The sequence below is a fragment of the Bos indicus x Bos taurus genome, chromosome 12, assembly GCF_003369695.1.
Source record: "Bos indicus x Bos taurus breed Angus x Brahman F1 hybrid chromosome 12, Bos_hybrid_MaternalHap_v2.0, whole genome shotgun sequence".
In the NCBI taxonomy this organism is placed as follows: Eukaryota; Metazoa; Chordata; class Mammalia; order Artiodactyla; family Bovidae; genus Bos; species Bos indicus x Bos taurus.
This window is the reverse complement of record NC_040087.1, coordinates 36,116,008-36,131,609: the sequence shown is the minus strand read 5'-3', so window position 1 is coordinate 36,131,609 and position 15,602 is coordinate 36,116,008. Positions and strand designations below refer to the sequence as shown.

The following is a 15,602-nucleotide window of genomic DNA, read 5'->3' as shown; positions in this document are numbered from 1 at the left end:
AGCCAAACAAACAGTGTGCTTGAGAAAAGCTGGTGCTTACCTACCTATTTTTAACTGTTAGGCCAGAATATCATGAAAGGGAGTGTTAACATTCCTCAGTTGAAGGTTAGCATCCCTCAGTGGGTCCTGGGGTAAGACATTAATCTCCTAGGTTCTAAAACTGCTGAACTGCAATTCACACAAATTTCACATTGCAAAGTAAAGCACAAGTGTTGTAAGTACACTTTAAATATTAAAAGTTCTCAGGAATATGACTCAACATGTGAGCTTATATTAGAGATTAGCATTCCATTTGTGAAGCTAAATCACACTATAAATTTAGTTCTTGCACTGGTACTAAGACCCAATCTGATATCTGTAATTAACTTGTTTTGATGTAATATGCTCAATCTCTCAGCCATGTCTAATTCTTTGCAACCCCATCCACGGTAGCCTACCAGGCTCCTCCATCTGTGGAATTTTCCAGGCAAAAGTATAGTAAAGTAGAAAAGTAACTTGGTTTAGTGTCAGTTCAAGTCCCAACCCTTCCACTCTGTGATCCAGGGCAAGTCAGTCTTGCAGTCATCCACGTAATGAAAGTAATAAAAGTGTCCAGCTCGCAGAGAGGTAGACCAGCTGCCCGCAGCCTCCACCTGGAGAAATGCATGTGAAAACAGCATAGCACAGCAACAGTCTTTGAGCCAGAGTGTTGAGGTTTAGGTCCTGCTGCAACTGCTTGTCAGCTGTGTGACTTTGGACAACTTGCTTAAGTTTTCGTACCTCAGTGTCCTCATCTGCACAGTGGGTTCAGTGACAGTACTTCACAGGAAGCAGCTCACAAGAAAACAGCACTCCACACTAGGTGAAGGCCAGCTGGCACAATGTGTCACTCCTGTTAGTTTTCAAATTGTTGCCATAGATCCTTTCACCCATGTGCTTGCCTGCACCCCACCTTCGCCTCCACGCCCTGTGTTAGTTCACCTTGGACCTGGAGTCTGTCTGCTTCTCAGTTAGGATCCCAGGATCAGGCTTGCAACACTTCTGTAAGCATGTGATGAAGATCCGTCTTAGCTGGAGTGGGCAGAGTATGTGAGCACAAGGAAGGTAGTTTCAAAGAGCATGTTCAACATAATTTTATCTTCAGTAGAAAAGAGTCATTTTCATATTTCATCATAAGGACACATTTTAATGTTGAACAAAAGGAACCATGTTATTTAAAAGTTTGAGAAACATTGTTTCAAAGAATTATTAGAAGAAAAAAAGTATAATACTATTTTAAAAAACGTCCATACGTGAACCTCTCTACTGCTTTATTACAAATGCTACCAGATATAATACTTATTGTCCATAGTATTTATGAGATTCCCAATAATACTGTGTTTGCACATGAAGAAACTTCAATTTTACAGTATAGATGTCTTAATTCCCTGAGTGGAAAACATATTATTCATCACATAACTCATGTGATGAAATTGTAATAATGTGGCTGAAATTTTGTTTTGTTAATTTCTTAGGATGGATGCTGGAAACTTACACAAGAACTGGGATTTATATTAAAACTTAATACAAATATTTTAAACAGCTTTCTTGAGCAAAAAGGCATTCGATCTTTAGGTATGTCACTAGTTTTCTATTTATAAATGTCACGCTCTTAAATGTTACACGTTTTTGTAAACCAGTGTTCTAATATATTTGTTTCTTCCAGTCCAGCATTTCTCATGATGTACTCTGCATATAAGTTAAATAAGCAGGGTGACAATATATAGCCTTGATGTACTCCTTTTCCTATTTGGAACCAGTCTGATGTTCCATGTCCAGTTCTAACTGGTGCTTCCTGACCTGCATACAGATTTCTCAAGAGGCAGGTCAGGTGGTCTGGTATTCCCATCTCTTTCAGAATTTTCCACGGTTTATTGTGATCCACACAGTCAAAGGCTTTGGCATAGTCAATAAAGCAGAAATAGATGTTTTTCTGGAACTCTCTTGCTTTTTCCATGATCCAGCGGATGTTGGCAATTTGATCCCTGGTTCCTCTGCCTTTTCTAAAACCAGCTTGAACATCTGGAAGTTCACAGTTCACATATTGATGAAGCCTGGCTTGGAGAATTTTGAACATTACTTTACTAGTGTGTGAGATGAGTGCAATTGTGCAGTAGTTTGAGCATTCTTTGGCATTGTCTTTCTTAAGGATTGGAATGAAAACTGACCTTTTCCAGTCCTGTGGCCACTGCTGAGTTTTCCAAATTTGCTGGCATATTGAGTGAGCATGTTCACAGCATCATCTTTCAGGATTTGAAATAGCTCAACTGGAATTCCATCACCTCCACTAGCTTTGTTCGTAGTGATGCTTCCTAAGGCCCACCTGACTTCACATTCCAGGATGTCTGGCTCTAGATGAGTGATCACACCATCGTGATTATCTGGGTCGTGAAGATCTTTTTTGTACAGTTCTTCTGTGTATTCTTGCCACCTCTTCTTAATATCTTCTGCTTCTGTTAGGTCCATACCATTTCTGTCCTTTATCGAGCCCATCTTTGCATGAAATGTTCCCTTGGAAAGCTGGAATCAAGATTGCTGGGAGAAATATCAATAACCTCAGATATGCAGATGACACCACCCTTATGGCAGAAAGTGAAGAGGAACTAAAAAGCCTCTTGATGAAAGTGAAAGTGGAGAATGAAAAAGTTGGCTTTAAGCTCAACATTCAGAAAATGAAGATCATGGCATCCGGTCCCACCACTTCATGGGAAATAGATGGGGAAACAGTGGAAACAGTGTCAGACTTTATTTTTGGGGGCTCCAAAATCACTGCAGATGGTGACTGCAGCCATGAAATTAAAAGACGCTTACTCCTTGGAAGGAAAGTTATGACCAACCTAGATAGCATATTCAAAAGCAGAGACATTACTTTGCCAACAAAAGTCCGTCTAGTCAAGGCTATGGTTTTTCCAGTGGTCATGTATGGATGTGAGAGTTGGACTGTGAAGAAGGCTGAGTGCCGAAGAATTGATGCTTTTGAACTGTAGTGTTGGAGAAGACTCTTGAGAGTCCCTTGGACTGCAAGGAGATCCAACCAGTCCATTCTGAAAGAGGTCAGCCCTGGGATTTCTTTGGAAGGAATGATGCTAAAGCTGAAACTCCAGTACTTTGGCCACCTCATGCAAAGAGTTGACTCACTGGAGAAGACTCTGATGCTGGGAGGGATTGGGGGCAGGAGGAGAAGGGGACGACAGAGGATGAGATGGCTGGTTGGCATCACCGACTCAATGGACGTGAGTCTGAGTGAACTCCGGGAGTTGGTGATGGACAGGGAGGCCTGGCGTGCTGCGATTCATGGTCGCAAAGAGTCGGACACAACTGAGCGACTGAACTGAACTAAATATATTTGTTACATGTGAAAGGGATTATATTTGTTAATCATCAAAGGATGGGACTAGTTTCTGGTCATCTTTACCATTAAGTAGGGTACTACCTGTGCAGATCTATTTGCACGAGTAGCAATGACTGCTGTAGAAAGATCCAAGTAGCCTAAACACAAAGATCGCTTTCACGCACACCTCATAGTCAGGTGTCGGTCCATAGGAAAGTCCCACCCCATACAGCGGTTTGGACACGTAGACTCCTTCTATACTGCAACTCGTCCATCACCAACATGTGTCTTTACAGTTACTCCTATTGAAAAGAAGAAGAAAAGATTATTCTGGCATCATCCACCTGGTAGACCAGAGGGAGAAAGAAAAAATGTGGCAAGGATGAGGCTCTGAGCCCCACCCAGATATTAACACAGGGAGTTGGGAAATGTACTCTTTGAATTGCACTTTGAATTGCATTAGACGAAATGTAACAATGAAAACTTGCACAAGCAGAGTGTTCTAGTTTCTGGAGTGAAAGAAGAGCTGATTAACTCCTGCCCATAACATTTATTAACCCTAGACAAAGTATTTTAAAACCACTCTCTGAAGGCCTGGAATATAATCAGAAGCAGGCAGAAACTAGCAGGGACACAAACTTTGAAAGAAGAGAAACAAATTAGGTGAGCTCCACTTTTATCCAGCTTTTCACCTGAAGGTGCGTCTCAGTTCAGGAGGCACATGGAGGTTAGAACTGAAACAAAGTGTTCATGGGATGATGACACAGGGGTCAGCGTTTGAGGCTGAGAGCACCTCGAAATTAAAGGTGAGAATACTTAATGGAGGGGACCGAAGAGCAGGGAGCTCTGAAAGCTGCACTGAAAGCTCCCTCAACTTTTGTTTTGGGATTGTGTGTTTGTTTTTTGTTGTATTGATTTATTTGCTTGTTTTTAGAGAAACAAACTGCTACATCTGCTAGTGGAAGAAAATGCTTTGGTTTGCTCTGAAGATTCTGCAATTGTTCAGGTGTATCATAGTTCATAGATTGCCATGAATAATGTTAATTAAATGCCAGTAAACTTTATTTATTCTTTTTGTATGGAATGTACAAATTTCGGGGGATGATCGTATCAGTGGGCCCTGTTCTTAACTTATGTAAAACATTCTCATCAATATTGGCATCATCTGTGTAATACTCCCAGTAGATTTTCTCAAAGTCTGTTCACTTAAAATTGTATGGAATGACATAATAAAAAAATCTGACTTACGCACACACACCTCCCTCAGATCCTTGGCTGTCCCCTAACCTATACATACACCAGTGTGCCTTCAAGGAATCCAGAAAAAAGCAACAATCCAGAAGCTAGAGGGCTGAGCAGAGATTTCAGCTGTCACCAAGTGTTAGGAAGACAGAATTTGGTGTTCAGATTACAACAATTTAGACTTGATAAATGTCTCAGGCTTTCCACTGAAACCCTAGAAGAGCCATAAAGACTGTATATCATGATCAAGGACTGTCTGACAGGATGAGGGGGGGGAAACTGAACAGTCCCACCCTAACAAGGCCTAAAGCAAAGCCTTCAGAGGATCCACCAGAACAAATGTAAAACTATGAAAGTCCTAGAAGGACACAAGGAAAACTGAAAAATTGAAACATATATGGAGATTATGCAACATGTTACAGAAGAAAACGTGAGTCAAAAGAGAAATTAAAAAATACCTTAAGACAAATGAAATTGGAAATTGTGGTGGTTGTTATAGTTGTTTAGTTGCTAAGTCATGTCCAACTCTTGGGACCCCACGGACTGTAACCTGCCAGGCTCCTCTGTCACCTGGTGGCTCAGCGGTAAAGAATCCGCCTGCAATGCAGGATGTGCAGGTTTGGTCCCTAGGTCAGGAAGATCCCCTGGAGAAGAGAATGGCACCCACTCCAGTATCTTTGCCTAGGAAATCCCATGGAAAAGAAAAGAGAAAATGGAAATACAATATGGCAAGATTTATGGGATACAGCAAAAGCAGTTCTAAGAGAGAAGTTCATAGAGATAAATGCCTAATTAAAAAATAAGATGTTTAATAAGCAATCCAGCTTTTTCTGCAGCCATTGAGATGATAATATGATCTTTATTCCTCGATTTGTTGAACACATTGATCAGTGTGTGCATATTAAACCGTGATCTTAACTCTTCTCTACATATTTTGCTAGAATTCACTGTGAAGCTGTCTGGTCCTGGACTTTTGTTTGTTGGGAGGATTTTGGTGTGTTTTTTTTTCCCCCTAATTCAGTCTCATTACTGATAACTGATCTGTTTTCTACTTTTCTTCCTGATTCAGCCTTCTTGTTGTTCAGTGGCTCAGTCGTGTCTAACTTTTTGCGACCCCATGGACTGTAGCACACCAGGCTTCCCTGTCCTTCACCACCTCCTGGAGCTTGCTGAAACTCATGTCCTTTAAGTTGGTAATGCCATACAACCACCTCATCCTCTGTATCCCCTTCTCCCCCTGCCTTCAATCTTTCCCCTCATAAGGGTCTTTTCTAATGAGTTGCCTCTTCCCATCAGATGGCCGAAGTATTGGAGCTTCAGCTTCAGCATCAGTCTTTCCAATGAATATTCAGGATTGATTTCCTTTAGGACTGACTGGTTTGATCTCCTTGCAGTCCCAGGGACTCATGAGTTTTCTCCAATACCACAATTCAAAAGCATCAGTTTTTCGGCATTCAGCCTTCTTTATGGTCCAACTCTCACATCCATACATCACTACTGGAAAAACTATAGCTTTGACTAGACAGACCTTTGTTGGCAAAGTAATGTTTCTGCTTTTTAATACACTGTCTAGGTTTGTCATAGCTTTTCTTCCAAGGAGCGTGTGTCTTTTAATTTCATGGCTGCAGTTACCATCTGCAATGATTTTGGATCCCAAGTAAATAAAGTCTCTCACTGTTTTCCCATATATTTGCCATGAAGTGATGGGACTAGATGCCATGATCTTAGTTTTTTGAATGTTGAGTTTTAAGCCAGCTTTTTAACTCTCTTTCACCTTCATAAAGAGGCTCTGTAGTTCTTCTTTGCTTTCTGCCATAAGGGTGGTGTCATCTGCATATCCGAGGTTATTGATATTTCTCCCAGCAATCCTGATTCCAGTTTGTGCTTCATCCAGCCTGGCATTTCACATGATGTACTCTGCATAGAAGTTAAATAAGCAGGGTGACAATATACAGCCTTAACGTGCTCCTTTCTGAATTTTGAACCGGTCCGTTGTTCCATGCCTGGTTCTAACTGTTGTTTCTTGACCTGCATACAGGTTTCTCAGGAGGCAGGTAAGGTGGTCTGATATTCCCATCTCTTTAAGAATTTTCCACAGTTTGTTGTGATTCACACCATCAAGGGCTTCAGCATAGTCAGCAAAGCAGAAATAGATGTTTTTCTGGAATTCTCTTGTTTTTTTTTTTGTATGATCCAGTGGATGTTGGCAATTTGTCCTCTGGTTCCTCTACTTTTTCTAAATCCAACTAGGACACCTGGAAATTCTCAGTTCACATACTGTTGGAGCCTCGCTTGGAGAATTTTGAGCATTACTTTGCTAGCGTGTGAAATGAGTGCAGTTGTGCAATAGTTTGAACATTCTTTTGCATTGCCTTTCTTTGGGATTGGAATGAAAACTGACCTTTTCCAGTCCTATGGCTACTGCTGAGTTTTCCAAATTTACTGGCATATTGAATACAGCACTTGGGAGATCCAGTCTTGGAAGATCATATATCGCTAGGAATTTTTGCATTTCCTCTGTGCTGTGTTTAGTCAATCAGTCGTGTCCGACTCGTTGTGACCCCATGGTTTGCAACCTTCCAGACTTCTCTGTCCATGGGGATTCTCCAGGCAAGAATACTGGAGTGCGTTGCCATGCTTCCTCCAGGGAATCATCACAACCTAGGGACAGAACCCAGGTCCTCCCACATTGCAGGCATTTCCTCTAAATTGTCCATTTTCTTGGCATATAACTGTTCATAGTCATCGACGATCACTTTCAAAAGCAGTGTACGTCACAGGAATGTCAGTCCCCAGATCAGAAGAGTGTTTATTTTGAAAAGCTGAGGGAAGGTTGGAGTGTAAGTGGATGGATTGGAGGATGTATACAAGGGGGGCTTCAACTTAAAATATTTTCTTTCTTTTAAAGAAAAGAGAAAAATTCAAAACGTGGAAAACTGTTAAGAGTAGATAAGCTATGAGGTGATGGGGATATTCATCATATTGTTTTTTCTACTTTTCTGTAGGCTTCAGATATTTTTTAAAAAACCATTGAGTGACTTTGTTGTGGTGATGCAAACAGTGCTACGTATCAGACATTTTGGAAACAGTTAATTGACCTGGGAAACTACACGTGTACATAGGCTTGTATGTAATTCAAGTTGTTTCTTTCTCTTGTTACTCTAATGATGATGAAGATTGTAGGAGAGGAAAAATAACTCTCTCTCTACCCTTCTAGTTCTTGGCTGAGACTCCCCTGTAATTAAAGGTTAACAAGAGAGAAACAACTTGAATTACATACGTGCATATGTATGTGTATGTATGGGAGCCAAAGAAACATGAGACTCAAAAGGCAGCCAGGCAGCTGAGAAAGGGAGAGGGACAGGGGCTGTAGGGCTCCCTGGAGGGTGGGGAATGGGCAGGTGAGGGGACAGAATGTGTGGTAGACAGATATTTGCACTGCCTGGCGATCAGTCTCTCGATGGAAGACTGGCAACAGCTCTCTTCCTGTTATAGCCCCTCTCCTAATTTATTTTAGACTGTTGTGGGTGGGGGATGTAGTAAAAAGCTTTTCCTGAGTCTCCTAAGTGTTGATTGCCTTTAGCTTTTCACCAAAGTGGTAGATTCTGGGGTGGCTTATTTTGAACCCAAAAAGATGTGGAAAGTTTGGTTTCACAAAGTTTGGGATTGGAAAAGTAACAATATTTAAAATGAAAATATTTGTATAAAGTCATCTCAAATACATAGGTTGCATTTAGAAAATAAAAATGGGTCAATTTCTGGGCTCAGTAGATATAAGTATTCATTTTCAATGTTGGTATTTTTCATAATAGAGTAAAATATCTTGATTTGGATAAGGACACTGGTTACCTGTATGCACTGTTAAAATCATCAAAGAGAGCAATTTATTGATCTTGAAAAGCAAAAAGGTTTTAATCTCACACTTCATAAAGCAGGCAGACTCCAGTCTCGAGCCCAGAGAAGGCACAGTAAGGAAGGGGCTCTTAGCTTTTATAGGAGGGGGCAGCAGGGGACAGGAGGTGCCTCTGATTGACTGGTGCATATCCGACTTCTCAGAAAGACCCAGGAACAAAAAAATAAGCCGAGACCCTAGGAGCTGATTTAAGAGTTGCAGGCTTGGCTGCCTGAGTGTGTAGTGCTTCTGGTCAAGCAGAGCATTTACAGGAACATGAAAATTATCTAAATTTTGTTTTACTGACAGGGCCCCCAAGGCACCAGTAGTGCTAGAAAGTCTATTCCGAGACTACTGATCACTTAGGAATAATTTGATATTAATACAGTGGTCTAATCAATGTATCAGTTGTTCATCTGTTGTATGCTTAGGTTTATCCCCCTGAGGTATTTGCAGCAGGAGCCTAGAAACTAAATTTCTTTCCGTGAACTTCGCACATCTCTGGTTATGTGGAAAGTTAGGGTGCAGGGGGGACTCTGGATGGAATTCAGTTTCCTAACAACCATCAGGATATTATGATAAACCCTTGTTCCAGTTGCCCTCCTTTTTTATTTAAATAGCTGGTTAGTTAAGGACCTTGTTAAGTATTACAGAGTCTTGTGATGTGCTCATGTGTTATGGTTTAATAGTAATATTAATGTAATTCTTCAACAGAACTGTTATAAACAGGTACCGTTTGGGATGCAGTGTCTCTAACAGACATAAACAAATGCTTCACTTCCAGGTGTAAGAGGAAGAGAGCGCCTTCTAGATCTGATCGCCACGTTTCTAGTGCTGCAGTTCCTTCGCACCAAGTTGGAACAGGAGGGAATAATCGTCAAATCGCTGATGAGACTGGATGATGCTTCCATTCCCAGGTGACTTTAACTCATTTATATTTTCAGTCATTTCTTTTATTATATTTGCTTATTTATTTGCCCTCAGCCTGTTTGTTTCATCTTGTTTGTTTTCATCATGAGCAAAAGAAGCTATATCAAGTGTATGTGTGTCGGCCAGGTTTTTATTGTACTGTTTTGTGGATCCAGTGTAATATTTATGGAGAGTAATTCCTAAATTAACAATGATGCCCCTCTTCCCCACAGAATTATCTTAATCAAGAAAAGAAATTGTTTAGGCTACAGGGAAATACATTCCTATTAGGTACCCTAGTTAGCAACCAAACTCTTTCAGTGGATTTCTTGTAATAAGCAAGACACGGGTAGAGAGCAGGCCAGGAAGCAACTTTAGCTGCTCATAAATAGCACCCCAAGTCTTAAAGCATTATGTATAAGGCTAAAGGAAAATTTGTCTTTATATATATTTTTTATTCCAGAAAATAGTGGAGTAAATAGGGAATGATTTTTTTTTTATTTTTTAAGTTTTTGTGTATAATAAGCCTCTACATTTTGAAATCATCTTTGAATTTATCTTTAAAAATTAACAAATTTTTTCACATCCATGAGTCTTTTATTGGTCATTTATATGCCAGGTAGCAGCGTCAGCAAAAACAAACAAAACAAGCGTTTCCACCTAAAACAGCATCTTGTCTCCTCATTTGCCTTTTCATGGAGTGCTTCTCTCCCAACTCTAGATCCACATAGATGAAAACAGCTTTACTGGCAACAGATCTTAAGGGGAAAAATATTGATCAGGAGGCAAGAAAGCTATTGATAAACACCTCCCAAATACAAAAATACTAGCCAGCAGTTACTACACCAACTAGCAGTTTCACATACAGTCTCCCTTTAAGGCTAAGATGATCCTATTTTATAAGGGGTAGAGGCAACAAGTTCCAAGAGAATTCAACCTTCTTTGAAACTAGCCCACATGCTCTACAGCAGACACTATAAGCACAGCTTTTATGGCCACCGAGACCAGGGTTCAGATCCAATGGGAAAGGGAACTGGAGAGTAACAATTTCTTTAAACACTTTTACATTGAATAAAAGTGGATCATAATTTATGCTGATCAATTACAAATCAGCTATGTTTTTACAAAGTAATTGGAAGTAACTATTTTACAACTATTTCCTATTTGAAAACATTTTTTCAAGGCTGTAGTTCACAAGTGTGTGTATGGAGGGCAGGGATGTGGAAAAGATGAAGATGGATTATTTAGTTAAAAAAAAAAGGCTCAACCATTTCTTAACTACCTTGTAAGAAGCTGCAGCGAAGTATAAGCACAGAGATAACTGTTCAAGGGAGCCTCTCACCGGAGCTCTCCCACTGTGTGTGGGTCAGACAGTGTTTTCACAGGAAACGGCTCAGAGAGTTACTGTGCTGCTGGGTCCTGGTTCAGTGCTCCTCTCACTACAGCACATGGCTTGTATGTGCTTCTGGAAAATCTAACATTTCCTGGGCCTGGGACAAGCATACAAATAGAGATTCACATGCTATATGTCTTAAGTATTTAAAAATTGCAGATTAAACCTTCAGTTAAATATGTTTAAAGCTCTACTCCAACAAATACAACTTTGTAACCACCTAGAAGACCAGGTTCAGATTTAGAATTCTGGGGCCTCCCTAAGTTTTATGCTTAAATGTGGCAGCGTGTGACAAGTGTGTGACAAGTTCTGGGGCCCCAGCCCTTGGCTGATGCCTGGTACCACGGAGGCCTTGGGGGCAGGTATGAACACCCTGCTCGCTCATCGAAGCCACATCTGTACCCATGCATATGGTACAGTGTTGTGTGTGTACACATATGCACACACACATACACAGTGTTTTTTCAAAAAAGGCAAGATAAGGGGAAAACTAACAAAACTAATAAAATATTTTCTTTGGGGGAGAAGGAGGAGACAGGATGGAAGTTAGGTTTCTCATGTACTTTGTTTTATGATTTTGACTTTGAAACTGTGTAAATCTTTTACCTAATAAAGACCAGGTATCAGAGAACAGAGATTGAGCATGTTAAATTATACCATGGAAATGTAGTCAGCAGTGTCTGGAATATGAGGAAATAAATGACAAGAGAAAAAAGAGAGGAGAGGTGAAACCTATAAATTAAAGGACATTTTAAAAAAATAGAAGGACGTTTGAAAGGAGGCAAACGTAGCCCTCATTTGGATCCTGATTTGAACAAGACCCATTGTACTTTTTTCTTTTAAAAAAAGACAGGGAAATTTAAACATTACCTGAATATTTTGTGATATTAAAGAATATTCATAACTATTTTTAAGTTTCACATTTAAGAAAAAGTTGTCATCTCTTAGAGATAATATAGACGAAACTAAAATAAATAAGTAAATCTACTTGTACCTTCTCACAAGGACTGATTAAATTCTCCACTTCTGGGGAATTCCCTGCTGGTCCAGTGGCTAGGACTCCACAGTCACTGCCAACAACCCAGGTTCAATCCCTGTTCTTAGAACTAAGATCACACAAGCCACGCAGCTCAGCCATAAATAAATTAATAAATTCTCTACTCCCAACAGCATCAGACCGGAGAAGGCACTGGCAACCCACTCCAGTACTCTTGCCTGGAAAATCCCATGGATGGAGGAGCCTGGTGGGCTGCAGTCCATGGGGTCGCTAAGAGTCGGACACGACTGAGCGACTTCACTTTCACTTTTCACTTTCATGCATTGGAGAAGGAAATGGCAACCCACTCCAGTGTTCTTGCCTGGAGAATCCCAGGGATGAGAGCCTCGTGGGCTGCCATCAATGGGGTCGCACAGAGTCGGACACGACTGAAGCGACTTAGCAGCAGCAGCAGCAGTAGCAACAGCATCAGACACAAAGGAGGTACTCATAAAATAATTAACTGAGCATTTTACTATATGTAAGCAACATGTTTTAAATGAATATCTGGAAAAATACATTGAAGAACTAGTGGAAGGGACTGTTTGATTTACAGGCACAACCAGTGAGCCACCTCCTCTTTTTAAATCTTTTCCAATTATGATAGCCACTGGAATAACTTTGAGTCTCCTTTTGAATTGTAGTGGCACAAACTATTAAGTGAAGATTTTGAAAAACGGTGAAGTATATTCCATCACACATCATAACACCCATGCTGTTACCCTATCACTGTTATTGTGTGGGCAAAATTATTTGTTGGCACTTTACAACAATATTTTAAGGAATTTTTGTTTCGTATTTATGCATATTTAAAGCTTTTATATATTTTCGGCTTCATGATATATATAACATTAATGCAGTAGCACATTGCTTGGAGGTATATGATCAAAATTTTCATTTTAGTAGAACCATGAAAATTTAGAGGCCATTTGGATTCGTGAGAATATTTAAAATCATCTTGCTGCTTTCAGTAGTTAGTAACTGTCAATAAACTAATAATTAGTGGGTCTTTTTAACCATGTTGGGTATGCCAGCTATTTAGTATGTTCATATCATCATATTCAGCTAACATTTATTGATTGCCCACTTTGTGCCAGAGACTGTTTAAATTCATGCTTTTTGTTAATCCCCACAGCAAACCCATAGGATCTTGTATCACTGTCATAACTGAAGAAACAGACTTCCAGTGATAAATGAAAGCTGTAACAATATCACACAACTAGAGAATTCCCTGGTGGTCCAGTGGTTAGGACTCTGCAGGTTCACCACTGAGGGCCAGGGTTCAGTCCCTAGTCAGGGAACTAAAATCCCACAAGACAGGTGGCCAACAACAACAAAAAACCAGTATCACAACCAGTGAGTGCTCTGTGATCACAGAGGCAGGATTTGAACCCAGCTCTTAACCACCACACTACTCTGATGGCCTTTTCCCAGTTCATGGGGGGGCGGGGAAGATGGAGAAAATTCTCCAGGTTTTCAGTTTCCCCCATATTCTTTAGTATATATCAACATTTGTTTGCTAGCAAGTTCTAGCAGACAACAAACCAATGAGGAAGTAGCTAACTAATACTAATGAGCAATCCCACGGTTTTCCTGAGTCTTTAGTTTGAATAATTGACACCATTTTCTGGACACAAACTTGAAGTTTTTATGTTACGCACATTTTACAAGTAAGTTGTTCCTCGTTTGTGTGCTAAAATTAGATATATACCAGTATCTTGGGTGACTCTCAGGTACTTTACAAGTAAACAATGGAGTTGAGAATTCCTGGGACAATAAAAAGGAGAGAGAAATGAAAGCCTTTGTAAAATAGCATCAAGCTTGTCCTTGAAGGATAGAAAGGAGATGACAACAAGCAAACATGTAAAGGGCCAGAGAAGCGATAGTTGTCCTGGAGCGAGAAGAACATGTGTCACATGCGGGGAAGCTGGGCAGTGAGGGGGCTACTCTGTTTCCAAGTAGTTGAATAAGTTAAATGCACCATGTCAGACAGGTGGAAGAACTTTCACAAAACGTCAGAGGAAAAATAAAAGAGAACTGCTTTTATTAAGTATCTTAATTTTTGACAGATTTTGTCTGATTTATATAATGTGCTAGATTTGGCACCACATGACATTTCGTATGTAATTATATTCTGAAATTGATGGAAAGATGTGTTTAATCTAGGAATATTCCCTGGGATTGCGAGAAAATAAAGAAAGCCAGTGAGTGGCTCAGAAGAACTGAAGGGCAGTACCCATCCATCTGCCAGCGGCTGGAGCTGGGTAAAGACTGGGACTCCGCCACCAAGCAGCTGCTGGGTATCCTGCCCAGAGATGCCGCCTCCCCTCCTCACAGGCTCCTTAAGCACAGCCAAGGCTGACGCACATGCACTTGTCTTTTAACATGCACTCATGCCTCATGTATATGATAATCAGATATAATAGATGCCTATAATGAAATCTAATTATGATTTTATTCAGTATAGCAATCACTTTAAAATAAATGGAAAAAGGCTATTGTTTCAGTGAACTAACAAGCAACTATACAATAAAAATTTCAAGGAATTCCCTGGTGGTCCAGTGGTTAGGACTCCAAGCTTTTAACACTGTGATTCTGGGTTTGATCCCTGGTCAGGGAACAAAGATCCCACAAGCCAAGCAGTACAACCAAAAAAAACTTTTTTAGATAAAAATTCTAATATTACAGACTTTTTTTTTAACCAGAGGTTGGGGGAGGGTGGAGATTGGATGAAGGTGATCATAAGGTATAAACTTCCAGTTACACGATAAATAAGTACTAGGATGTAATATGCAGCATTAAAATATACTTAACACTGCTGTATAGTACATGTGAAAGTTGTTCAGAGACTAAATCCTGAGTTTTCATCACAAGGGAAAAATGATTTTCTTCTTCTTTTACTCTATATCTGTATGAGGTGGTGGATATTCACTAAACTTACTGTGATCATCATTTCCTGATGTTTGAGAGTCAGATCATGCTGCTGCCATCTTAATCTTATACTGTGCTATATGTCAATTATATCTCAATAAAACTGGGAGAAAAAATTAAATCACTACCCTCTTTGACCTATAAACTCCACTGGTAGGAATTGTACTTATAGAAATTAATCTTACAGAAACATGGACACATTGACACGTGCAGGTATCATATGTGCATATATACATAGTGCCATCACCCAGCGTGTGCAATAGAGCTCATTTTAAAAGTTATATAAATAGGTGTTTATGAGATAGAACTCTATAATGTCATATTCCAAACTAGTTACCTTTGTGGAATAGAAACTTTATTTCTGTCTTACACACTTTGAATTTTAAAAGTTGAAATTAAAAAAATTAAAAATTTTTACAGGGAATGTATGTATTTAGTTTTTATTTCACAAACACATAAAAGCAGAGTAAATAGTGTAATGACCCCCATCAAGACTTAAAGTATTTTGTCAATTTTTTTACATGTATAACAGTCTTCTCTCCCCTCTTGCTGTCTTACCAAATGTCTCACATTCGGATATGTCTGACTGTGTCCATTTCTTTTTCCCCATATTTCCTGTAAACTGGGAATTAAATCTGTATTCCCAAGGAGATTAAGGATCAACATTTTTGTCAACCTGAACCATGAAGTCTGGTTGATCTGCTTTAATAATGTTAACACTGATTAGCAGGTTTCCTATATGAAGTTGTTTCCGTACAACCAGCATATATCTGTGGAGAGATATACTTTGACATCCAATTCCTTATCAGTCTTTCAGCTAATGATGCTGTTGTCTGAATCATTTTAAGAA

General features: G+C 39.8%; 1 protein-coding gene across 2 annotated transcripts in view; it reads left to right on the top strand.

The window, feature by feature from the left end:
• The window catches only part of PARP4 (poly(ADP-ribose) polymerase family member 4), a 76,880-nt gene extending 61,713 nt beyond the window's left edge, over positions 1-15,167 (top strand). The window contains exons 28-30 of one of the 2 annotated variants that reach the window (XM_027557641.1): positions 1,494-1,593; positions 9,268-9,400; positions 13,988-15,167. In XM_027557641.1, the coding sequence (XP_027413442.1) occupies positions 1,494-1,593; positions 9,268-9,400; positions 13,988-14,183 (429 nt within the window). In that variant the 3' untranslated portion in view covers positions 14,184-15,167. The remainder of the gene's footprint in view (positions 1-1,493; positions 1,594-9,267; positions 9,401-13,987) is intronic. The other variant, XM_027557640.1, reaches the window with a different exon arrangement.
• Positions 15,168-15,602: the final 435 nt, after the last annotated feature.